At 38.8% G+C, this 27,667-nt stretch overlaps 1 protein-coding gene across 2 annotated transcripts in view; it reads right to left on the bottom strand.

Moving 5' to 3' along the window:
• The window catches only part of ahctf1 (AT hook containing transcription factor 1), a 111,330-nt gene that overhangs the window by 19,297 nt on the left and 64,366 nt on the right, over positions 1-27,667 (bottom strand). For both annotated transcript variants that reach the window (XM_059985585.1, XM_059985586.1), the window contains 11 exons: positions 24,743-24,889; positions 21,849-22,039; positions 17,341-17,485; positions 14,385-14,513; positions 12,926-13,070; positions 10,348-10,498; positions 7,571-7,678; positions 2,428-2,617; positions 1,866-2,063; positions 690-1,167; positions 288-375 (listed from right to left, as the gene is read on the bottom strand). In XM_059985585.1, the coding sequence (XP_059841568.1) occupies positions 288-375; positions 690-1,167; positions 1,866-2,063; positions 2,428-2,617; positions 7,571-7,678; positions 10,348-10,498; positions 12,926-13,070; positions 14,385-14,513; positions 17,341-17,485; positions 21,849-22,039; positions 24,743-24,889 (1,970 nt within the window). The remainder of the gene's footprint in view (positions 1-287; positions 376-689; positions 1,168-1,865; positions 2,064-2,427; positions 2,618-7,570; positions 7,679-10,347; positions 10,499-12,925; positions 13,071-14,384; positions 14,514-17,340; positions 17,486-21,848; positions 22,040-24,742; positions 24,890-27,667) is intronic.

The raw sequence follows: 27,667 nt of genomic DNA on the forward strand, positions 1-27,667 counted from the left end.
TCCACCCTCATCATTCCCAATATCCTTTGCTCCCACCAGGTTTACAAAAAAAAACGCTCTTCACTCCACATTGGCAAAAGTCTTAGGCACCTTAGCTATATATACATGCACAGTATTGTACATGGGTAGAATCTAATACTTTGTAAAGACATTTTAGATTTGGCAACAGAATTCTCATCCTTGCAAATGGGTCAATGAACAAAAAATGCTGAACAAATTTAAGTAATGATTTATTTAATTAATGCTATCCTCAAAAGTCAAATGGGGGAAAAAAATTGTAAGCTCACCCCTCATCAGATGATATGAGGTTATGTGTCAGCAGAACAGCTGCATCGTTGCTTGAGCATGGTGAAGGACTTCCATTCTTATTGATGTCTAAAACAATCACAGAAAGTATACAGTCGTTTCCAAATTTGTTTCAGGCAATCAACATAGAATTAAGACCAAGCAATGAATCCAAGATACATTGTAAATCCCTGATCAAGAATCAAGACTACCCACCTCTTCAGTGCCCATAGCAACACCCTAAAATTAATTACCAAATAAGCAAATTAAACACCCAATTAGATTGCTCCTTCAAGATGCAATTAATTCAAAATTTATTCAATGCATACAATGGTCTCTTGAGGTATTTGACACAAAATCTAATGAATGTGTATGAAAAAGGAATTAATTTTGGCAAATCATACCTTCAAAGGTTTGTTCATTATCTGCATTAAACAGTTTTTCACTGTCAGACACTTCCTCAGTTTCAGGCTGGGAAACTTCAGCCCCTTGGTGACTTGTAGTGCGCTGGTCCATAACATCCACACATGTAGGATCACAACTTGAGATCCTCTCCTCCATATTTAAGATCAACTCATCCACGAAAACCACTTTCCCCATATCCTTGGATGTGTCCCCTCTATCGAGGGACTCAGCAGCATCCACATATTCCTCCATTGACAAGTCTTCTGTTCTTCCAGAACTATCAATATGATCTTTAATAGAATCTTTGTCAGTACCAGAAAGATCAACCATTTCCATATGCTCAAACTGTACTTCATTTTCAGGAGTAAGTTCATTTGTGAATTGATTGTCTGTGGTTGAAGGCCATGACTCAATAGACGGTGTGCGTGGAATCCGTTTGGATGAAGGCGGCAGCTCAAATTCATCTGCAGCTATATCCTTGATTTAAAATAGATATAATAATTTACAAGTAGGTATAAAATAACAAATTAACAAATAACTTATTGTGGCAGTTATGAAAGGGCAAACTTAAGATATAGGAACAGAATCCGGCCATTCAGCCCATCATGGATGATTTATATTCTATCCCAATCCCAAACTTCTGCCTTCTCCCTGTAACCTTCGACACCCTTACTAATCAAGAACCTATCAAGCTCCATTTTAAATATACCCAATGACCTGGCTTCCACAGCCATCTATGGCAATGATGCCATAACGGTGCACAAGTTCAGCACCGTCTAAAGTTGTTCCTCTATCTGTCGTAAAAGGATGTCCTTTTATACTGAGACTGTGACAGCAGGGTGGAGATGATAAAACCCATTCCTTTTGCTCAGCATGTAATAATTTTTTAAAGGTTACACTATAATAACCATTCTTTGAAGCTACATCACCCACAATCTGAAAAATGCCTGCACAATTAACATTCTTCCTAAACATCTCACTGATCAGAATTTCACAAGGCTGCTGTTAGTTTGCATTCAATCTACTTCTAATTCTAACCTCATTCACTTCAGAAAGCACTGGATATTAGTCCAGTAATTTAACAACTATACTAACGTACCCATGTTCACTGTAATAAAGGCAACTAACTGTCAAAAATCCAAATACTTTCATAAACCTTATCACAAACTACATACCCTATTTGTCCATCGAATGGCTGGCTTCTCTTTCACAAAAGAAATTTTGGTCTCTTTAGAACGGAGTGGAGGAGTTGAAGATCTACTTGGTGAGGCACACGGTGATGCCAAGGGTGTGGGACGAAGGCTAGGTCGCAAGATGGACTGAGGAGTAAAACTGGCAAACGTGGCTTCTGATGATGTAAATGCTCTTGCTCTCTAAGGAGGAAAAGAAATGTTTTCTTAATCTATCACTGCACATCAGGAAACTGAAATACCACTTATCAATAGCAATTCTAAGCAGACTTTTTGCAGGCACATTTCAAGTTATCTAGGTGGCAGAGAATGTACTCCTTATGCTGTTTGCCTTCCTTAAAAGACCTCCCTTAAGGCAGGGGTTCCCAACCTGGGATCCACGGACCCCTTGGTTAATGGTAGGGGTCCATGGCATAAAAACAGGTTGGAAAGCCCTGCCTTGAAGGAAATACAATGGCTACCGGTATAGGGATATTTTATTTTAAGAAACTAAAATTTAAGGGCAATAGAATCAGTGCAAAAATATTGAGTAAGATCATTTAAATACCTTCACCACAGGAGGTGTTTGCAAAAGCTTTAGTTCTGCTGCCTTAGAAATGCTTCCAAAGTGGGCAGTATTGATTGTACATGACTCCAAAGGACTAGCTGTCATCCTCAAAATGCTTTTAGTTTCCACATGCGTTGGCTCTGCTTTTGATGTCGTGTATGACTTCAGCTGTCTCACTGAGTCCAACAACCTAAGTGAGGAAACAATTGTGTTAGAGATGCATTCTCTCTGAAGGCACATCGTCCTAGCTTTCCCTTACAAAAAGATAGCAAATTTTCGGAAGATTCAATGAAAAAATTCAGTGAATTCATAAGCAACACCCGTGGGAGGGAACAATTTCAGATCCTGCTGCAGGGTTTCGACCCCAAAACATTGTCAATTCCTTTACTCCCACAGACGTGACTCAACCCACTGACAACTGATGGTAACAGAAGACCACTTATGTTTCTCTCCTTAGAAGCAGCTCCAATCGCTGAATACTTTCCACATTTTCTTCAATTTCAGATTTCTGGGATCCACAATGGTTTCTTTGAAGCACAGTAGTTAATTTTAAGTCTGTTAGAAGCAATACTGAAAACTGATTTTGATTATACTCTCTTCCAAGTATAATATTGCTATTTATATTAACTCAACTAGAAAAATAAAATGCAAGTCTTATCAATGACTAAGCCCAAAACATATTAATATTAAAAATTACATAACAGAATCTCAGCTAAAAAGTAATTTCTCCCTCCAGTAAGCTCTAAGTTTTATCATCTCAAAGCTGACAGAATATTTTGCAAGTTACAAAATAAAGACATCATTAATAATCAAAAGCTTTGAGGGAACTGCTTGTGGCCAGGGTGTGCCCAAACACCATGGCATGAATAAAGGGAAAGGAATTCAAAGCAAAACCCACCAATGTCCAAATAAAATGCTTGCCTTTATTGCATGCAGCTAAAATAGTAATTTCTTAAAACTACTGAATTAATTGAATTCCTGAATGTTGATAGATATGGCAGTAAGAAAAGAATTTTAAGTAAAAGCTCAAAATTACAGGCAAAGATTTTGTATATTGATTAATTATAATTTGCAAAATCGAATTTTGTGGCGTCCAATTATGGTTTAGTGCAAGTCTGCTCTTTGCAACAATGCCACACTGATGTGTTTCAGCTTTCAACCGATGAAAACTGACAGCAATCTTGTAGAAAATGTAAGCAATTTAGAGAAAGAGACATGTCTGGGAGAGGCTTCTGTATTTTAAAATTTAATTTATTCTCAGCAAAGGTTAACATTTATGCTGCTACAATCTGTGTTGTGACTGGAGATGCATCACCAGAATGGATACACAAATCACAAAACTATCAGATTTGGATGCGAGCAGCACACACAAAATGCTGGAAGGTTTTGAAGGTGCTGAAAGGGTTTCAGCCCGAAAAATCAACTGTACTTTTTTCCCGGCCTGCTGAGTTCCTCCACTGTTCCTCCAGCATATTGTTTGTATTGCTTGGATTTCCAGCAACTGCAGATTTTCTCGTTTTGAGATTTGGATGTGATCCTGAAATATGAAATGTGACCATTGCCTGCATATTTTTGTGTGATAGAGGTCAAATGCTTTGTAGGTGTTGTTGAAAGACAGTGATTTGTTGTGGCTGTCTTGTCAATAGTACATAATGCACAACTGGGCCAGCAGTGGAGAAAATCAACAATTACGCAGACTGGTTTGTCTTGTTGAAGCTGCAGTTATCCAAGCATGCAAAGGATATTTCAGCACACTGATGATACGTTTGGTAAGATGGTTAAAACAATGAAATAGAAAGACAGAAAACCTACGGCACAATACAGGCCCTTTGGCCCACAATGCTGTGCCGAACATGGACTTACTTTAGAAATTACTTTGGGTTACCCATAATCCTCTATTTTTCTAAGCTTCACGTGCCTATTCAAGAGTCTCTTAAAAGACCTTATTGTATCTGCACCAACCATCGTCGCTGGCAGCCCATTCCACATACACCACACTCTGCGTAAAAAACTTATCCCTGACATCTCCTCTGTACCTACTTCCAAGCACCTTAAAACTGTGCCCTCTCGTGTTAGCCATTTCAGCCCTGGGAAAAAGCCTATCAACACATCAATGCCTCTCATCATCTTACACACCTCTAATCTTCTGTTGCTTAAAGGAGAAAAGACCAAGTCCACTCAACCTGTTCTCATAAGGAATGCTCCCCAATCCAGGCAACATCCTTGTAAACCTCCTCTGCACCCTTTCTATAGTTTCCACATCCTCCCTGTAGTGAGATGATCCGAATTGAACACGGTACCCCAAGTGGGGTCTGACCAGGGTCTTATATAGCTGTAACAGTTCCTCCCAGTTCTTGAACTCAATCCCATGGTTGATGAAGGCCAATGCCCCTTATGCCTTCTTAACCACACAGTCAACCTGTGTAGCAGCTTTGAGTGTCCTATGGACTCCGACCCCAAGATCCCTCTGATCCTCCACACTGCCAAGATACTTAGCATTAATACTACATTCTGCCATCATATTTGACCTACCAAAATGAACCACCTCACACTTATCTGGATTGAAATCCAACTGCCACTTCTCAGCCCAGTTTTGCATCCAATCAATGTCCAGCTGTAACCTCTGACAGCCTTCCACACGATCTACAACACCCTCAACCTTTGTGTCATTAGAAAACTTACTAAACCATCCCTCCACTTCCTCATCCAGGTCATTTATAAAAATCATGAAGGGGTCCCAGAACACATCCCCGAGGCACACCATTGGTCACTGACCTCCATGCAGAATATGACCCGTCCACAACCACTTTTTGCCCTCTGTGGGCAAACCAGTTCTGGATCCACAAAGCAAGGTCCCCTTGGATCCCATGCTGCCTTATTTTCTCAATAAGCCTTGCATAGGGTACCTTATCAAATGCCTTACTGAAATAAACACCATTGAAAGTCATGAGATAACACCCTCTACAGGACATCCACCACCAACTAGAATATGTGGCCAGACCAAAACAAGGTTCCAGTCAACTGCCCCCCTCACAGTACTGAAGGCAGCTGATTAAATGATATTCTGCCATGAAAATTCATGGGAGTAGGAAAAGTCATTCCCTCCAACTTATGTTGACCAGCTTTTGTCGTGTGGGTTAGCAGAATATTTTTTGAATGGTGGAATGACCTCAGACAATGGACACTCCCCCCCACCCCCATTAAATGGTTTTACTGGGGAGCATTGCTATTCAACTGGGGTTGAATGTAGCCTTGATGTTAAATGTGGTCATTCTCATTGTAACTCTTCAATGACTTTGTCCTGATCTGAACCAAAGACTATCAGAAGACAAAATGTGTAAGGGATTTTTTTTTTGGATGGGCCAAGCTTAAGTAATTTTCCACACTGTTAAGCAGAAGATAACACTGAATATTTACTACAGAAATCATAATATCATGATATAGGAGACCATCTGGATATTTGAGACTATTCCACATTTATCAGGATTATAAGTGATCTTACATGGGATGGAAAATTCCAGATTCTCCATTCTTTGCATAAAGAAAAACCCTCTTCTCATTTCAGACCCAAGCAGCCTACCCTTATTCTGAGTTTGGGACTACTAAATTCCTCTCAAAAATGCCAGACAAACTCAGCAGGCCAGGCAGCATCTATGTAAATGAATGAACAGTTGAGGTTTCAGTCCAAGACTCAGCATCTGCAAAATATTTTGTGTTCTAGACTCCTCTGTCATGGTCAACATCCTCCTGACATCTCACCTGCCAATCATTATTAGAACTTTGGCATTGCTTTATTATTGCCACAGTATCAAGATGCAGTGATAAGTGTGTCTTGATTAAATTATTACTTGAGCTGCGTACTTTGAAGGTTCAATGTGATCGTGTTTCATTCCTCTAAACACTGGAGAATACAGGTCTACTCTTCTCAGTCTCTCATCATGTGGCAAACCTGCCATCCTTGATCGGAACCAATCTTGTAAATTAATCTCGGGGTTGTACACGATGACATGTATGTACTAGAAACATAGAAAGCCTATGAGTTTTCTCGTGTCCCTACCTTAGAAATTACTAGGCTTACCCATAGCCCTCAATTTTTCTAAGATCCACATAACTATCCAAAAGTCTCTTAAAAGACCCTATCGTATCTGCCTCCACCACTGTTGCCAGCAGCCCATTTCATGCACTCACCACTCTCTGAGTAAAAAACTTACCCTGACATCTCCTCTGTACCTACTCTCCAGCACCTTAAACCTGTGTCCTCTTGTGGCAACCATTTCAGCCCTGGGAAAAAGCCTCTGACTATCCACATGATCAATGCCTCTCATCATCTTGTACAACTGTCAGGTCACCTCTCATCCTTCGCTCCAAGGAGAAAAGGCCGAGTTCACTCAGCCTAGTCTCATAAGGCAAGCTCCTTAATCCAGGCAACATCCTTGTAAATCTCCTCTGCACCCTTTCTATGGTTTCCACATTCTGTCTGTAGTGAGGTGACCAGAACTGAGCACAGTACTCCAAGTGGGGTCTGACCAGGGTCTTATATAGCTGCAACATTACCTCTCGGCTCCTAAATTCAATGCCACGATTGGAGAAGGCTGATACACCCTATGCCTTCTTCACCACAGAGTCAACCTGCGCAGCTGCTTGAGAATAAATTTTACTTTGAACTTTGGTCTGCAATTCCTCTGGGCAAGCTTATATTTTTAAGATAAGGAGACCAAACCTGACACATTGCTCTGCATGTGGGCTCAGTAGAACCTCACATAAATGCTGCAGATTTCCTTGCCGCAATATTTACACTTCCTCTCAGCACAGTCTTTCAAATTTTCATCCTCAAAGCCTTTAATACTTTAAGCAGAGAAAGATTTATTCTTACTAAGCAAGAGTGTAGAAGTTGATAATGCAATCAAATCAGCCATGATTTTTTAAAAAAAGGCACAGCAGGCCTAAGATGGAGAGTGGTTGTTTTTTTTCAAATTCTGTATGTAATCTCATAGCCATATAATCTGTTCCTGGCCCAGAACTCATTTTACAATAGATCAAAAGGATTCATATACCAAGTTTACAGTGTGCCCACAAGATCAAAATGAAAAAACTATGCGAAGGAAAGAACAATACCAAATTTATTATATAAACAAATCAATACCTGGAAATTTTTTGTGAGCTTGTATTGATTGGTGTCCCAACAAAAGCATCGGGTACTTCAGAAGTTTTTAGAGTCACATTAACAGAAGGCAGTTCTTTGCACCTAGGACTAAAGTTTAAATGGGTGTAAATAACAAGAATTAACTTAAGCTTTTTTTTTCCCTGTTGAAAATTTACAGATTGATTTTCATTTCTTGTGTAATACACATGCAAGTGCTATTAAATAATGTACTGTAATAAAATAAACAAGGTAGATAGACACACAAGACAGCAAAATTCTGAAAATATCATCAATTATTACTCTAGTGTTCTGTGGAGGTGACGTCTTAAACTCCATTTATTAAAAATCCAAGATCTCCTTGTGGCAGTTAAATGGAAAATACAAGCTTGACAGTGAACTAGTCTGAAAGCTCAGATTATCGCCTGCAAAAACACTATTTTCTACAAGCGTAACACCACATCAATTCTACCCAATTGTACAAAAAAAATCAGATTATGAAGCTTTCTTACTTAACCATAAACTCAGCCCCTTTGTTTTCTCCTTTAGTAAACGATGAATTGCTTACCACTTTTTTCTATTTTAAATCAAAATTTCCATGTTGTTGTTTGTCACAATGCTTCAAAATTAAATGCTCACTGGCATTAATACACCACAGAAATCATGCATTTTCTTGCAGGAGATTTAGATTATAGTCAACTCCACTTCTTAAACCTTGTAATAAGGTTTGGTTACTTTTAGACTGTCGTGCTTTGGGGCATGAAGTAATATGCTTTCAACATGTACAAAAGCTGGATGAACTCAGCAGGTTGGGCAGCATCCATTGAAATGAGCAGTCAATGGATGCTGCCCGACCTGCTGAGTTCATCCAGCTTTTGTACATGTTGATTTGACCACAGCATCTGCAGTGTACTTTGTGTTAAGTAATATGCTTTATTGTTTGAGGTTTAAGCAAGGTTATAAAATGATGCATTAACTTCCTCACTTCTACAGGATCTGTATTTTGAAATGTCAGAGCTCCCACACAGCAGAAGATGCCTGCAGCCCTACAGCAGCAAGCAAATCACACTATCAGTATCCCAAACATTTGTTCATATCTATGGGTTGTACATAAGTAGACTGTTCCTAAGCTGGAGGGGATCTACAGCTGGTTTTAAAACTTCTGATTCTTTACTTTAAAAGGGTTCATCTTATTTCAGATTCTATCTTGAATTGCTGCACGTACAAAACTTTATTTCACTTTTTATAGGTATTGAACCATCATCCAATAAACAAGTTATTATCTTCCACAAAATCTACAGCTCCCTTTAAGATAGAGGGCTGATGAACAGTTGTTCCCAACCTCTCCCAGTTGGATTCCACATGAACCATTCTACAATTTTTCACTGTATTGGAATCACTATTTTAATGATTTTTTTCCATTCTGTTCTATAGATAAGATTAACTCACTTTCTCCCCCACTTTTAACTTACATTGACTTTTGGACAGCCACACATATGACTGAGTGCTGACATATGTAAATATACTACATTTTGCCATTTGCCTTCAGTAAATTGACTTTTCTATTGGTCTAAATTTTAAAAACTGGATTGCATTTTGCTTTTGATACTGTTAGGAATTAGTTATAAAACATCTTCAGGAGCCAAGGAAAAGTGGAACAGCTAGTTTATACAAATGAGAATTAGTCTTCAAGTAAAACCTGTTAGTGTGTAACCTTGCCCCAGTAATTGGACACCATTATCTCTTAAGAAGAGGACGCCAGTTTCACTGCAAAACAACACTTCAGAGTTGCTTTGGGAACAGATAAGGCAACCGATATTTGATACTTGTGCAACAATACTCTATTTGACAATCCAGTGATATTTCAAGATCATTAAATCAGTCACAGAGAGTTGGACAGGCTATTTCTATACTACTGTAACCAGGCAGGAAGATAATAAAATGGCAGTGAAAATCCTAATGAGATCAGGGAAGGCACTACGTGGTTATCATAGTCATAGAGACATACAGCAGAGGAACAGGCCCCTCAGCCCAAGTAGCTACCAGAACAAGTCTCATTTGGCTGCATTTTTGCCTGTATCCCCTCAAATTCTTTCTTATTCCACGTACCACTGAAAATGACATTTAATGCACAGTTCAGGATGTAACTGATCTGTCCATTAATATACTGGTGTTTCTATATCCAGGGAGATATTGCTCAACATTAACAAAAATATATTCTAGCTGTCCAGGGTTTGTACTCAGAGCTCCTCAGAACAACCAATATTCAAAATTATTCTGACAGTTCAGAAGTGCTTTGATCATAAATATAATTCTGCAAAGTTAGCTATCCATGCTCAAAAAATTAACGTATGTATTAACTATTGAAGCTGCAGTAAATGGAAGTGCTAATTTCGCATTTGAAAAGTTTAAAGCCTCAATATACTGCAGTGCATCAGGTAAGGGAAAGATTATGAGTAGTGGGTAGTCCACAAAACCAACCTCTGTTGAATACATCTACAGCTTCAGTTCCAAGTGGTTTATTAATAGTCACACCACTCATACAATACTGTAGAAGTATAGGTATCATATCAAATGAGTGTTTGCTTTTAGATTTACAGTCATGTGTAAAAACCGAACCCCTTTCTTACCCATTAAGGGCCTCTATTCATCTGTAGCATTACACACTATTCATTTTTCTTATCTTCTTAGCATAATGCTTAAGCACGAATGAACACACAAAAGAAAACAAACCTCAATGAAAGAGTGACAAAGCACACTCGGCAAAATAACTACAGTACCTATTCAAAGGTGAGGGTGTTGCTCCTTGCATATTCTTTAGCCAGACTTCATTAACCTTTGAAAGCACTGAATTGATGAACGTTGCACGAGTGATCACACTTCCAGAAGTAGATCTCCTTGCCACAGTGGATAATGGCTTGGGCCGTGTAACTGAAGCAAGAAAGGCAATAAAAATGTCTGTGGATATATACTCGTTTTAGATAGACTAGTGGAACAATATGCTGAGCCACCAAAAGGCATCATACAAACTGAAAAAAGTCATGCTCAAATTGTAATATGCATGCAAAATAGCATCTATCCAGTTCTTATCAGGGACATAATCAAGACTTGTATGTAGCTCAAGAGAACCACAAGGTTATTCCTGTCAGCGTAAAACTAATAACCAATTGATTGCAAACAATAAATTGCAAAATATGAATTATACCACTCTGAAAATGCTGCTGAATGCTGACCCAAGACATAAAGGATACTAAACATCAGAAGAAATGATAAACCCAGAAAAAGTTCCCTCTCTACTTTTCACAGGGATCGTTCTCTCCGTGACTGCCTGGTCCACACGTCCCTCCCCACAGATCTCCCACCTGGTACTTAACCCTGCAAGCGTAAGTGCTACATCTGTCCCTACACCTCCTCTCTTACCACCATTCAGGGCCCCAAACAGTCCTTCCAGGTGAGGCAACACTTTACTTGTGAGTCTGTTGGAGTCATCTATTGCATCCGGTGTCCCTGGTGCAGCCTCCTCTACATCGGTAAGACCCCACGCAGATTGGGGGATCGCTTCGTTCAGTACCTTCACTTCGTCCGCCATAACAGATAGGATCTCCCGGTTGCAACCCACTTCAACCCTGCTTCACATTCCCATTCGGATATGTCCATACATGGCCTCCTCTACTGCCATGATGAGTCCAAACTCAGGTTGGAGGAGCACCACATCATATACCGTCTGGGTAGTCTCCAGCCCCTTGATATGAACACCGAATTCTCTAATTCCGTTAATTCCCTCCCTCTCCCTTCCACCATCCCACTTTCACTCTGCCTCCTCTTCTAGCTGCCTATCACCTCTCTCATGATTCTGCCTTCTTCTACTACCCATAGTGCTTTCCCCTTACACTCCTTCTTCACCTCTCCTGCCTATCCTCTCCCTGCTTCCCCTCCCCCACCCCTTGATCTTTCCTCTGATTGGTTTTTCACCTGGCACCTTCCACCCTCCCCCCACCTTCTTTATAGGGCCCCTGCCTCCTTTTTCAGTCCTCACAAAGGGTCTTGGCCCAAAACGTTGACTGCTCATTTCAATGGATGCTGCCCGACCTGCTGAGTTCATCCAGCTTTTGTGCGTGTTGAGTATTTTCAACTAAACTCATAGTAGTGGTTTAAGGGACACAGGACCAAATTACTTGACAAGCGGTTTGCTATGTGGGGAATACCACGGAGTCGAAGAAAATAAAAATAGACAACAATCATTTAAGGCACAGATCAGTATTTTCTACATTCTCCAGACTTTTTAGGGTATATCACATAAGACACGCTTACAACTGGACACTAGAATACCACAGCACAGTACAAGCCCTTCGGCCCTCGATGTTGTGCCGACCCATATATTCCTTAAAAAAAAGTACTAAACCCACACTAACCCATAACCCTCTATTTTTCTTTCATCCGTGCGCCTGTCCAAGAGGTTCTTAAATATCCCTAATGTTTTAGCCTCCACCACCATCCCTGGCAAGTCATTCCAGGCACTCACAACCCTCTGTGTAAAAAAACTTACCCCTGATATCTCCCCTCAACTTCCCTCCCTTAACTTTGCACATATGCCTTCTGGTGTTTGCTATTTGTGCCCTGGGAAACAGGTACTGGCTATCCACCCTATCTATGCCTCTCATAATCTTGTAGACCTCTATGAAGTCCCCTCTCATCCTTCTACGCTCCAAAGAGAAAAGTCTCAGCTCTGTTAACCTTGCCTCTTAAGACTTGTTTTCCAATCCAGGCAACATCCTGGTAAATCTTCTCTGCACCCTCACCATAGGTTCCATATCCTTCCTATAATGAGGTGACCAGAACTGAATACAATACTCTAAGTGTGGTCTCACCAAAGATTTGTAGAGTTGCAACTTTACCTCCCTACTCTTGAACTCAATTAATGAAGCCTAGCATCCCATAGGCCTTCTTAACTATCCTATCAACCTGTGCAGCAACCTTGAGGGATGTATGGATTTGAACCCCAAGGTCTCTCTGTTCATCCACACTCTTAACGTAACCATTAACACTGTACTCGGCCTTCTGGTTTGTCCTTCCAAAATGCATCACCTCACACTTATCCGGATTGAACTCTACCTGCCATTTTTCTGCCCAACTCTGCATCCTGTCTATATCCTTTCGTAACCTTCGACAACCTACCGCTCCATCCACAACTCCTCCAATCTTCATGTCATCCGCAAACTTACCCATCCTTCCGCCTCTTCATACAGGTCATTTATAAAAATATACAAAAACAACCTGCTGGAGATATTTTTAATTTGTGGAAACATCTTTATGATGTGAATTTAAACATTTGATACAAATTCTTAAATATCAGCTTACCTTCATGCAAAGTTGTTAAATAATGGTAAGGTTTTGCACGCTCAGTTGCTAGTTTTCTCTGTATCCTTGGAAGCACTTTTCCATACTGTTCCAGGATGGAATTTCTAGCAGCTGTTCTCTCTCGAATGCGGGGATCATGATCATTCTGATAAAACATTAATATATATTTGTCACTTCCCTTTTCACCCCTCACACCCATGTCTAGTTTACCATACATATGTTCCTCAGTAGTGAACTCTTCCCACTCAACAGAAAAATTCTACCTTATACAAATTAAGATGTACTAAAAAACATGGATCTCTGGTTGTTATAGGCAGGCAAAGTGAAGTTTACATTAAACTATAAATGTAGATTCACTTGATTATTGTTCAATTTGAGCAATTTTTTCTGCCAGTTAATCGAGTTTTCTTGATCTATCACAGGAGCCATATCTTTGTGCATAAATTTTCAGATTTTTGTCTTTAAGACATCTAGCTTAGTGATATCCAAAGAATATCTTACACATACTTTAAACATTATTAATAATGAATTCTACATATCTTAAACGGTAAAGTACCCTTATTTTGAGATGCAAATGACTGTAGTGGTGTAGGAGTGTTGGACTAAAGTCTAAATTTGTTACTCTTCTTATAGTTTAGCTTTATTTATGCTCATTTATGTTTATGTCATTTTCAGCATATTTTCAGTAATTTGTAGTATTGTTGGTCCTGGACTTCTGTCATTTCTTTGTGAGCCTAAAATGTCATGCATCAAGACTCTTTGGTTCACAGATTGTTGAATTCAGAGAAAAATCCCCTCATCTACAGTTTCAACATGTTTGCAGTACCCAAGTCCTTTGTTTCTTGCTTTTTCTCTTTACTAGCCCTCTCTCTCTCGTTGTGTTATCTGCTTGGCTGAAACAGACTGACTCTATCTCACCCGAACTACGATGAACATCTAATGAAACTACTGTAGCCTTAAGATTTGCACCTCACTCTTAACTTCTGAACAGCCTTCTGGGCAATATTATCTCTAGATCCAACGGGGGTATGGTTTTGTAGTAGTATAGGATGAGAATTGACATATTATTTTCCAACAATATATATTCACTCTACTTATGACTCATTTTCAGGTCCCATAGCGTCAAAACTGCTGTGATCAATCTGAACATCTCACCTTATGGCAGTCGATTCAATGTCAAATTCTAAAATATCATAACTCAGTAACACAAAAACATGAATAAAGACTAACAATTCTCACATAATCTGTAATGTGAGATCACAGAGATATACAAAGGATTTCACATTAAATTTTTAAGAAGCTTATTTCCTCTCCACTGCTACCTTATATCATACAATAAACTTTTCACAAATGGAGTTGAAACAATTCTCAGATTTGTGAATCAGTTTATACCCCATTGATAAAATTCAGCTGTCCAATAATTTTAAAAATATCAAATATAGATATGCTTTCAACTCACCAAACTTGTTTTTAGTGACTGATTAAGTTGCAAGGCAGGTACATAGTTGGCACGTTGAAGGTGATGCACTAAAAGAAATTCTTGGTTTTGAAGATTTCCACTGTTTTTCAAAAACTTCTCCAAACATTCCTATGAAGAGATGATAAAAAGATGAATTTCTAACTCACTTGGTAGCTTCTTTTTTTAATATTAGAACTTGTGTTGCAAACATTAACCCAGAATATCCATCATTTACAAAATGGCTTTTTTTCCTGAAAGACACTGCACTTTCGTCATTTCAATTGTGTATATTCCACTGAAGATATAGCAGTGCATTATTTGTTCTACTAGAAAAATGGCATAATAAATCAAAGGCAAGAGTCAATGATATCATAGGAAAATTTCATAAACATTTGCAGATTTAGATTATAAACAAACAATTGCTTAGGCTATTTACAATAATGAGTGTTTCTGTATCATTACAATGGGTACCCCCTTGAACTCTTAACACACTGACATGGAGACAGGATGGATCAATTCAACAATGTCTACATCCTAAAGGGTCTTCGTTGGCTGTATATTGTTTTGGCACATCTCTGTCTTTTCTGATGGTTCAGCTGGCAAGGTATTATGTAGGCAAGTACATAAAAGTAATATGACAAACATAATGACCAGGATCATTTACCGGGAGCGTTGCAGATGAAGGGCTCGAAGCATGGTTGAGCATCCCCATCAACTATTCTACAACCTCTTTGACCAACTACCATCAAGGAGGAGGAAACATTAGGACTAGGACTGCCAGACTGAGAACAGATACTTACCTCAGGCTCAGACAAAAGAATACAATGCAACCACCAGGTCTTGTCACTAGGATGGTGAGCTGTTCACTGCTGTCTCCTTGCGCTGCGGACTCCATGCATTTTAAATAATAACTTATTTGTAGTAATATTTTACTTTATGTGCTGTGTGTGATGTTTTGCGGGTGCACTTTGGTCTGGAGGAACACTGTTTTGTTTGGTTGTGTAAATATATATAGTCAGCTGGCAATAAAATTGAACCTGAATCAGAGAGAGCCACCCAACCCTCAAGGCTGCCCCACCATCTAAATTGGTCATGACTGCTCTGTCCCTACTCTCACTTTCTATTTTGTGTCAGTTTCCCGATCTTTCAAAAACATATCTACTTCCTCTTTAAACACTTCTAAAGATGTGATTTCCACAATCGCCTGAGGTTGAGAATTGCAGTGGTTTACCAACCTCTGCTAGAGTCTTTTATAAGCCACCTGATCTTGTGATGACAGCAAAGAAAGGCTCAGAATTCATTTTCAGTTTATGTATTGTTGAGTTTATTCACTGAGACAGCAGGAATGACATAATAACACATTCAGTCTTACAAGCTACACCATTATCATTACCAGTAAAAGCCAATTACTGCCCTAAATACCATCTTGCTCTTTGCCCATGATGCCACTCACTCCACTTCTTTGAATATACAGTGGATTCTGGTAAATTGGATCATCAGTTAACTGGGGTAACTGCTTTTTTGGGACAGCTCTCAAAGACCAAGAACTAATCAAGAAAATAGCTGGGATTCCCTTCATCTATTTGGGACACTATGCCACTTAATTGGGACAGGATAGTTTTCAGCTAATGCAGTCGCGGGCACTTGCGTGGCCATTAGACATTACACTATGCTTCGAGCAAACAGTTTGTAAATAGCATCAGTTGTGTGCGTTGTGTTCAAAAGGATTTTTGTCACTGATAGTTGATGAGAAATAATCAGTAAGGCAATTCAGAACTGTTCAAGCATTCAGGCTCAGAGAGCCAGAAATGGCTCAGAGTGAAAATGAAACAATTTCACTACTTCAACAAGTTAGAAACTACTAAGAATTAAGATATCGACAATCATCTTGAATGTTACAAGTAAAAGGAAGATTTGGAGGATGCAATCATTGTATGAAGGTAGTCCATTATCTGCACGAGGTGTCCACACTGATTTTGTTCCTTTACAGTCAATCAAAAGAAAACACAGCATACACTGGATGAATTCTGCCATCGATAACTATTAGGAAATAATGCAGTTTTACAGCATTGTAGTGGTACTGACAGTGTTCTAATTTGTGCTATATTTTATTTAAATACATAAATTGTTACTCAATTAAATGGTAATTTGTCTTTCTTATACCTTTTAACTATTTCCATGAAACTCTGGCTAATTGGGACAGCCGCTTGATTGGGCCTCAATGTACTGGTCCCAACATGTCCCAATTAATTGGAATTCACTGTATTCAGTAACTTAATCTCCGAAACAGGAAATTTCTCCTCACCCCAGTTTCAACTTAAATGCTTCGTTCTTTATATTAAAATTATGACTCCTTCATTGTGCATATCCTAGCCTGAAGAAAACATTCTCTTCACATGCAACACACATCTTCCAGCATCTGCAGATTATCTCTTGTTTGTCTCTTCACATGCAGATATCTGGCCTTATAAAATTTTGTAAGTTCTGGATCAGAATCCTCTTATTCATTCATCCATCCATCCATCCTAAGAAGTATGATGAACCTCTGCTCCACTAAGTATCCTCTTTATTAACTAAGGAGTACAAAAAGCCAATGTGGACTTCAGACGTGATTTCAATGAAGCAAGATATCCATGCTCCTCTCATTATGTCTCATATCAGATGACGTGGGCGATCATGGTCTTAACCATCATTATTCTTGGCAATAAGTTTATTTTTTTTTAAAAACACAGGTGGTTTGCCTTCTTCTGGGGTTGGTATGAATCATGACTTCTATTCCTGACTGTCCTGTCACACAAGAAAAAATTCTGATGCTAGAAAGTGCTTACTAGCTACCAATCTGAGCAAAGGAGCCTGCTACCAAAATTGAAAAGAAAAACTCCACTTCCAAATTGCACCAAGAAACTCATGCCACATTCCAAATTAATCGCTCCTTAATAATTTATGGGCATCTTACCTGTTCAGTCCCAGTAAAAGGCAGTTTAAGTAGCTCTTCCATCAGCCCGTTTTCCTGACACAGCTCATACATGTGCCGCAATAGATCCTCTACATTTATCCTGTTAGCATTTAGTCGAAGTAGATGCCAAGCCTCCACCATAGATCTGAAACAGTTCGAAAATTATAGAATATGAGGTAAAATTACAAATGTTTTATATTCTCCTGGACTTTGTTAACTTTTACATAATGGTTTGATTAAATTGGTGACAATTTTTTTCAGAAAGTTTTCTGAAAAATGGTGAATGGCATAAAAAAACTGAATCAACAATTTGCTTTGGAGCACAGGAAAAGGAGCTGTCCATTCAGCACTGTCCACCACCACTTCTGCATTCACTGCCTAACTCCACACACCTGCTTCAAATGCATAATATATTTTCATCTTTAAAAGTTATTAATATCAGTCTTGGAGTGACCTGCCTTTCAAATCTCTTTATCCTAAAACAAAAGTTCCAGATTTGCCCTGAGTTGAAAATATGTTCGCTCTTTAACTTCTGAAATATTGTAAGCGGTTTTGGTCCCCATATCTATGAAAGGATGTGCTGACTTTGAGAGGGTCCAGAGAAGGTTTACAAGAAAAATCACAAAAGCATTAATGTGTGAAAATCGTTTGCTGGCTCTAGGCCCATACCTGCTGGAGTTTAGAAAAATGGGGAAATCTCATTGAAATCTACTAAATACTTAAAAGTCTAGATAGAGTGGATGTGGAGAGGCCATTTCTAATAAGATCAGAGGGCACAGCCTCAGAATAGAGGGACATCCCTTTAGAACAGGATGACAAAGAATTAACTTAGCCAGAGGGTGGTGAATCTGTGAAATTCATTGCCACTGGTTGTTGTGGAGGCCAAGTCACTGGGTATGTTTGAAGTGGTTCAGTAAAGGCATCAAAGATTACAGGGAGACAGCTGGAGAATAGAATTGAGAAGGAAAATAAATCAGCCATGATCAAAAGGCTGAGCAGGCTCGATGGGCCAAATGGCCTAATCCTGCTCTTATCTTTTAATGACTACTCCAAATGGCTCTACCTCCTTATTGTTCTGGGCTCCTTCCAACATTATCAGTTTCTATTCGTCAATTAAAAGTTAGAAAGTACAGAGTAGAAACATACAGCTATAATGGTATAGAGAAAGAAAGTGCAACTCCAGTTCAGTTCAGTTTGATCAGTGGTAGTGAAAATGCATGAATCTGCAAGTGACAATTTCCATCTTTCTTGAGATTGTCATAGCAAAATACTTTTGTAGAAACCAAGGGATGTGACATTTCTCAGTTTTCAGAAGGCCTTCAATAAGATGCCATGTGAGTGATTAATGAAGAAATTACAACACATGATTAATGAAGAAATTACAACACATCCACTAGGGCAATGCTGAAGATTGACAAGTGGATGAGAAAAACAGGAATAAAAGGGTCATTCTTGGTTTGGAGATTACTCATCATCTAAATAATTTTTTGAATGAAGCAACTGTATCTAAGATATTTAAGTTTGTTGATGATACAAAGCTAGGTGGCAGTGTAGGTTATAAAGAGGATGCAGACAGATTCAGGGCACATTCACACAGGGCACTCGGACAATGACATGACAAATAAATAAAATATGCAAGGTCATCTACATTTATGGGAAAAAAATTAAAAACATTTTTAAATAAGAGACTGATTCAGAGGACACACACATATCGCTGAATTTTAATTTGCAAGGTGTCAGGTAATCAAGCTAAATGGTATGTTAACCTTCCTTGTTAAATAATACAGAACAAGAGTAAAGAAGTTTTGCTGCAATTTACAAAGCCCTCATGTGATCAGATCTAGAAAACTAAATTGATCTGGCTTTTCTGCCCATTGAAAAATATACAAATAGTGTAAAATAATCAGAGCTTTCCCATCGTACATGACAAATAACTCTTCTCAGGCTTCCAGCCGGGTACAGGTATCGATTTCTCAAATTTCCAGTAATGGACCCCCCCCCCACACCTTCACCATTCCCTAACCCCCTTTCCCCCTCTCACCTCATATCCTTGCCTGCCAATCACCTCCATCTGGTGCTCCTCCCCCTTCTTTCTTCTATGGCCTTCTGTCCTCTTTTATTAGATTCCCCCTTTTCTTTCTCCAATCAACCACAACTCTTCACCCCTCTCCTGATTTCACCTATCGCCTTGTGTTTCTCCCTCCCCTCCCCCCCTTTCAACTCTGACACCTCATCTTTATCTCTCCAGACTTGCTGAAAATTCTCACATCAAGACATCGACTGTACTCTTTCCATAGATGTTGCCTGGCCTGCTGAGCTTTGTGTGCATGGCTTCAAGTTCCAGTATCTGCAGATTTTCTTGTTTGTATTGGTCTTAATTGATGTTTTGATGACAAACGATCAACTCCGTAAAGTTGGCAGCGTTTGTCATCGAAAAATTGGTTAAATCGAAACTTGTACCCAGCTGGAAGCCCAATAAGTTTATTTGTCATACAAACAGTCATTTACCAGAATGAATAAATAGCTGGTTAGTTGGGCTGATCTTACAAGGAGAACTTAAACCGACTACACCTGCATCTGATAGAGTTAAAAAGATTGACAGGCAAGTTCATTGAAACGTGCAAAGCATTTAAGGGGCTTGGGAGAATAAATACAGGCGGCATTGCTCTGACCTTCACGTCTAGAACTAGGAGTCATGGTCTCAGAATAAGGGATTGGTCAGAACAGTCAAGGTGAAGTTGGAAAATTGTCTAGGTATGTTGTATTCTGCAGAAGTCAGAACAACTTCACTTACGGAAATGTTTGCCCAATTACCCAGATACTCCTTAGTGATAAGAGCAATGAAACCTATTAAGCGGCACCTTCTCTTCAATAATAACTGTTGTCCAGCTTGGGGTTCACAGAACCACTCAGCTCCTAATCACAATCTTCATCCACACGACGACCAAACAGCAAAATTTCAGAGGTGTTATTAAAAGTAACTTACTTCTGACCTTGACCACATTTGATAAAACTGATACTAATAGGCACTCGGGTACCTTGCACAAGTGATGGGTGGCTGTGAAAGATCAATAATCCCAGCATCTACATCTCTCAAGCAATTCAACATCATCCAAGACAAAGCAGCTTGATTGATTAACATTCTATTACATTTGGCACAATGTTGGCACAACATTGAAGGCCAAAAGGCCTGTAATGTGCTGAGAATTTCTATGTTCTATTACATTCAAATATTCACCCAGACCACCAATGTTACCAAGGGTGCAAAGTAGTTTTAATAAAAGTTTATAAAAGGAACTAATTACTTAGCCACACCTTCCAAGCTTGCAAATTTTAATCAACAAGGGCAAGATCAGCAGATGCATGGGAATACTCTGCAAGTGGCACAGCAGCTAGTTGCAAATATATTGCTGGTATATATTCAGCACTTGTTCTAAATCTATTACTCTCTTCATTCGAGGGAATGCAGTAGTTCAAGCTGGGAGGTTCACTAATTTCTTCAAGAATCAGCAATAAATGTGGAAGACCCCAAAAGTGAATCAGAAATTAAACCCTTCATCCAAGGATTGTGAATTTTTAGAGCTCTCTATCTATGGAATCTCAGTCATCAAGTACATTCAGACGATAGATTTTTATTTGTTAAAAAAAATTGAAGGAAATCGATGTTAAGTTTGGGGAAGCAGACCTGTAAGCAAAAGATCAGCCTTAATATTAATGAATGATGGAGCATTTAAGAGGGGCCAAACTGTTAAAACTGGTTCATTCAAGATAGAAAGCCTAACCTAATTTTGGCTGCTGTTTCGAATTTTGTTTCGAATTTTGGCTGCTTTTAAAAATGTCTGCTGAAGCAAAATACATAAAACTACAGATAATAAAACACTGGAAGTGTTTGACAAAAGCAGCTCCTGTAAGTTACTCAGAGAAAATTGATAATCATGGAGTAATTCTTTTGAAATAGGTAGGTTCAGTTGTACGATTTATAAATAAAATAACTCATGGAGCTTAACAGCCTTCAGAAAGGAAGAGGATGTCCGGAACGAAAGAAAAGATTGCAAGACACTTGTGACAGTCTTGTGCAAGAGCAAAGAATAAAAGCAGAGAAATAAATAAGATATAAGAAGCGCTGTAACAGAGCAGTGAAAGCAAATTATATAAAAGGAACAGAAGCTGATAGTGCAATATTAAATTCTCAACAGAAGAAAGCTCAGTTGCTGGAGATTCCAAAATTGGTAATCAATGATCCAGTTAGATCAGTATTCTTCTATTGCTTTGGGAATGTTGCTTTACAATTCAAATGTGAATTAGAACCTGAGGCAAGGAGAAATTACATCTGTCACAAGACTGAGGTTTTTCTCCCTGCCTTTCTTCCTGAGTAAAACCCAATGAAGTACAGAAATGCTGTTGTCAAAATTGCTAATAGAGCAACCGCACATACAAGTAAATCTATAACCAGTAAATTAATTGCCAGTGCAAATAATGAGTTAATAAACTGCTGTTAATCCAGTTACCTGTTAAACATCAAGACAGTGAGGTGAAGTTTAACCTCACTGCTACTAGACATTGAAGGTTTCATTGCCTGAATGTATCGAAGAGCCTTCCTGTACTCTCCTTGGCACATCAAGGCCTGTATGATCCGAACATGCTGCCATGAAGATAGTGATCTGCTGGTAGCTGGATGCAAAATACGATCCAAAGCATTCTTAGAAAATAAGGAATACAAAGAGAAAATCAAGATGTAATATTTTCCAACTGAAGATCACAACCACAATATTGAGTTTAGGCTCATCAGCCCTAAAACTAATGATTTTTCTGATTGTCCTTGCTCAGCAATATACTAGAAACAAATTTGTTCCACCCAACATACCTTACATTTAATCTTCAAACAAGTATATACTTACATAGCTGTGTTACAAGCTGGTTAAAGTAGTGCATTGCTGAGGGACAAGTGCATAGGAGACATTATGTACAAGATTACTGGCAAGTTCCGAAATCCTGGTGTTGAATATGAGCTGTCATCTTGGCTTGGACAGACCACGGTTTAAGATTTAACAGGGCAATATGAAGCTATTTTCTGTAGGTAGCCCTATACTGCACTTGGCTCAGTTATCAAAAATCACAGTCCTTCCATAAAAACCTTCCACAAGATCCAATTATCAACTTGGAGAACCCCATTTGTTTTACGAATCACCCCAACTTTAATGCAATTCCTTTTCACTTTATTATTAAATACAACTCAATCCCAGTTACTTGACTTAACACAATCAACAGACTACGGATACAAAAAATAATGTAAGTACTTATCAAGTCTGACAGTATTGATGTAAGAAGAGAAAAGCCAATACTTCAAGTTTATGATCATCTACATGAAAGGGTATCACCCCAAACACTGACACACTCTCCCTCTCTTAAAGCAGATGCTGCCTAACAGCACAAGAACTGCCTTCAACATCCCAAGTAAACTCTGATCCATTAACCACTCATATACATTGATCCTACATTAAATTTATTTTTGCTTTTTTTTTCCCCCCACACTATTCTCTTGGTGAGTATTTTCATTTTTCTTGTCCAATACTTTTCTCAATTCAAACATAAGCTATCAAATGGTTTGACGTAGAGACCATGATGCACTACACAACTGGATATAATTTGCTGAATACTCACACAATAGCTTCCTTGTTTAAGTACAGAGGGCAGTTACCTTCCATATTGCTCCAAGCAGACATTCTACAGAGTAGCCAATTCTGGCCAGTAGATACGTAGTTTTGGACCACTTAATTTTGTTTCTAATAATCCTTATTCTCACTTAAATCCATAAATTTTAAGGCTGTGGTGGAGTAGCAGATTCCTCCACAATCACCACTGACTCCTGAAAGCTCTCTAGTTCTCCGCAGCATGGCTGTGGGCTATGGCAAAGCCTCTCATTTTGTATACAGCATTGCATTGAGCTAGAAAAAAACCCATGACAATCAGATAAATTTAACCAATTACCAAGGTCATCAGTCAAATGGGACTAATGGGATTGCTATGTGGGAGCCAGTGTGAACTTGAATCAAACGTACTCCTTTTGGTCATATTGTGTTCTTTAAATATATTTTAAAGTGCAGTTAATCTCATCAACTGGGAAAAACTCCTTGTGGGATGGAAACCCTGGGTTAGAGCCAATAATTTAATCTGACATTCATACTGGACTCCCTTAAGAATCAAATGATGAAGTAGTCAGAGCATTGCTGGCAAACCCTTCACAAACAAGAAAAAATTCTGCAGATGCTGGAAATCTAAGAAATACACACAAAATGCTGGAGGAACTCAGTGGGCCAGGCAATATCAATGGAAAAGAGTAGAATTGACGTTTTGGGCCGAGCCCTTCAGCAGGAAGGGTTCTGCTGAAGGGTCTCGGCCCGAAACATCAACTGTACACTTTTCCATAGACGCTGCCTGGCCCGCTAAGTTCCTCCAGCATTTTACATGTGTTGATGGCAAACCCTTATCAGTAGTTTCTGGACTTCAAGGTTTTTGTATGCATTCGCAAGAACGCTACTACCACAGGCACCGGAATAGAAAACTGCTGTTATTTACACACAAAACATGGCCGTTATTTATTTTTACTCTAGATCTTTGTCTCATCTTCAAATATCCAGCATGCATCCACATCAACAATTTTTAAAAATGTCACTGTCATTAATGGACTGCGCAAGGCTTGAATTGATCTTTATTTGTCACATATACATTAAACAAATAAAGTCAAATTAAATCAGTAAAGATTGTGCTGGGCAGCCCGCAAGTATAGCTATGCTTCAGGTGCCAACAGAATACACCCACAACCTACTAACCTTAACCAAAACAATACACAATCTTTGGAATGTGGGAGGAAGCCAGAGCACCCAGAAGAAACCAGCATGGTCACAGGGTGAACGCATGAACTCCCTACAGCAATGGAATTGAACTCCAAACTCCATGGCACCTCAAGCTGTAAGAGCATTGTGCTAACTGCTATGTTATTGTGTTGGTTTTTTTTTTATTGTTCTCTATATGATTTAAATTCTAACTTGTTCTTGCATCACATTGTTTTCATTTCAAAATGAAGAATTGTTAGACACAGATTTCAAATGAAAGAAATAAGTTCATACTTCACTCAGATTACATAGTTCAACACCCATCAGCAGATGTTCAATTGTTATTAGGGAACTTTAGAAAAATATATTTATTTAAGAATTATATAAGGTAATTTACAGATTTTTATGAGCCCATCAATACAATGGTTAGTATAGAAGGCTTATAAGACTATAAATTACATTACGTAATTTGAAAATAAAATAATCCCATTTAGCCCTCTAATAATTTCAAGAAAAGAGAATGTGCCTCAATTGGGTGCAAGACAGAATTTATTCCTAGTGTGACTTACCTCATGATCATTATGATCCAGAAGCCAAAAACCTTGGATGAGGTTCACCAGACCCACAGGTATCGCAAAAGCAGGTGGGAAGGACTCAATGGAAGACTCGTTCTTGTTAGGAACAGATGAGAGAACATCCAACAGAAGGTAAATAGCCTTAAAATTAGGAGGTCAAGGTTGCAAAACTCTACACAATGACACATAACCATTTACTCTGATAATTAAGATCACAACAGATGTATATTAATAATATTAATTAATCATCTGATGAACAAATTTCAATAGATAACTCCACAAAGAATATGGTGCACTCATGATATTAGCCTCATGCAACATTTTCTTCAGACAGATGTAAAGTCCACATTCATGAGTTAAAGTCTATGCACCAGCAAACAAAAAAAGCACCAAGGTTATCATCAGAGTGCAAGGTTATCATTAGAATGAATCTGGGATGAAAGGGTTAATATACAAGGAGGATTTGATGGTTCTTGTCCTGTAATCACTAGAGTTTAGAAGTTGGGGGGGGGGGGGGGGGCGGCAGCATGGATCTCATTGAAACCTATTGAATATCGAAAGCTCTAGATCAGTGGTTCCCAACCTTTTTTTGGCCATGCCCCACCTAATCACCTCCAAAATCCTGATGCCCCCTGTGGTGATATATAGTTCTTATTATTCAAAAAGTGAACTCCTATTCACCTGGAGGAAGCCTAAAAGATCATTAACTTGGTTTAAACAAGCTTTCAAACAACATGACATTCATGAAAGAGAAAAATGAAAGAACCAAAGGACTGTTAAAGTTCTGAGGAAGAAATTACTAAGAAATTGTAAAAAAAAGAACATTAAGTGATATTAAAATAATAATAAATAAATAAAACAATGCCGATTCGTTTCTACAGCATACAAAGACAGATACACCATTTAAAAGAGATGACGCAATGTACACACCTTCACACCACCAAGAACTGAAAGCTACTGCAAAAAGCAGCATTGGCGCGACCTCGTACGAGTTTCTTACGCGTTTGGACTTGTTCATTCGTTCCTTCCTACATCAGTCAATTCATTAATTTAATTGTGAAAGCCATTTGATGGTTGTAATGATTGTGATACACTATATATACAGTACATACGCAATTACACACGTACATACACACAAGTATTTTTATGTATGCATACTGTATATACACATATGTATTAACTCGCACACACACTCATACTCACACAGACTTACTAGAAAAAATTCACTGTCAATAACTCATTCTCGAATTGCCCCCCTTAAAAATCAAATTACCCCCCTGTGGGGTGTACGCCCCACATTGGGAACCACTGCTCTAGATAGAGTGGATGTAGAGAAGATGTTTCTGATAGTGAGAGAGTATAGGACTAGAGTAGTGGTCACCAACCTTTTTAAGCCCAAGATTTCCTACCTCGGCCTTAGTGAAAGGCAAGATCGACCTACTAGATCGTTTAGAGAAAAAAAACAGCTCAGATTGTATTTCCAACCTGAGGCCCTTTATTTGGGCTAATTGTATTTTAATTACATAAAATGCTTTTGTCAAACTATTCAAATTAATTTAACCAAGAAAACACTGTAATTAGCATATCAAACAGGCCATAGCGGATTCGAGCTCATCCAATAACTCCTTGAATACGCGGCGCTGAAGCACTTATGCTCGAATCAAGTTTATCAGTTTGACCACTAGTGTCATTTGATAAGAAAAGTCCACGACCCTCCCAGCCAAGGCCTGCTGATGAATCACACAGTGATAATCCAGGAAGTCGGGAAAGTCAGAGTCATTACGGCACAGTGCAAAAAACCAACGCACACACCGCGCGTTGCTGTGACCAGTAGCAATTGCCACCAGTTTATGAATGGGGATGTCATTTTCACAGACTTTTTTTTAAAACTCACTGTAAATATCCTCACCTCTTGTTCTTTCCTTTAAGTGCAAAAGAGTGAGGAATTCCTCCTTTTTTGTAAAATCCCTGAAAGCCATTCTGCCAAATACACCAAGCTGAGCTGTTTGCATTACATCCAGGGATTCATCAAACTGTCGTGAAAAATATTCACAGAGTGACAAGTGCTTTAACACTTGTCGATCCACATCCTCTGAGCAGCATGTTTGCTGGGCCTTCAACCCCAATTTCAGCTTCTCAACTTTCCTGGTATTAGTAAACTTATTAAGACACTAGTATAAGTTTCAGGGGTAGACAAGCTAATAACACCACTGTTTTTGTTTCCCATTTCTTGTACGTTTGGAGAATGTTAGAATTTAAAGGGGGAAAAGGGTTGAAATGTATTATAAAGATAAGTTAATACCAATTAGGATCATGGTAATATTGCAATACTCCCACTACAGAAACTGTTTGTAAAGAGAGATTGCTTCCGAGGCTGCGGGGTTTTCCTTCTGGTGTTTTCTGCCCAGTGCGCATTTGTGAAAACCTCTGTATGCGAATCTCATTTTACCGTCCCAGATAAAGTTGTTCCTTTTGGGCATGAAGTTGTCAAGTAGTCCTTTTTTAAAGTAGAAGTTAACTACATATTTGCATCAAAAGGTTTATCAGGCATAATGTATTTTTTTTCTTTTTTTTCTGGATCTACTGGGAAAGTCTTTAAGATCGACCGGTCCATCGCGATCGACTGGTTGGCGACCACTAGAGGGTGCAGACTCAGAATAGAGGGACATCTATTTAGAACGGAGTGGAGCAAGAATTTCTTTAGCCAGAGGGTGGTGAATCTGCAGAATTCATTGCCACCGACAGTTGTAGAGGCCAAGTCTTTGGATATATTTAAAGCAAAGGTTGATAAGTTCTTGATTGTTCAGGGTGTCAAAAGTTACAGGGAGAAGTCAGGAGAATGGGGTTGAGAGGGATAATAAATTAGCCATGATGTAATAGCAGAGCCATTCCGTTCCTGTGGCTTATGGTCTTCACTTA

The sequence above is a fragment of the Hypanus sabinus genome, chromosome 12 (assembly GCF_030144855.1).
Source record: "Hypanus sabinus isolate sHypSab1 chromosome 12, sHypSab1.hap1, whole genome shotgun sequence".
Classification (NCBI taxonomy): Eukaryota; Metazoa; Chordata; class Chondrichthyes; order Myliobatiformes; family Dasyatidae; genus Hypanus; species Hypanus sabinus.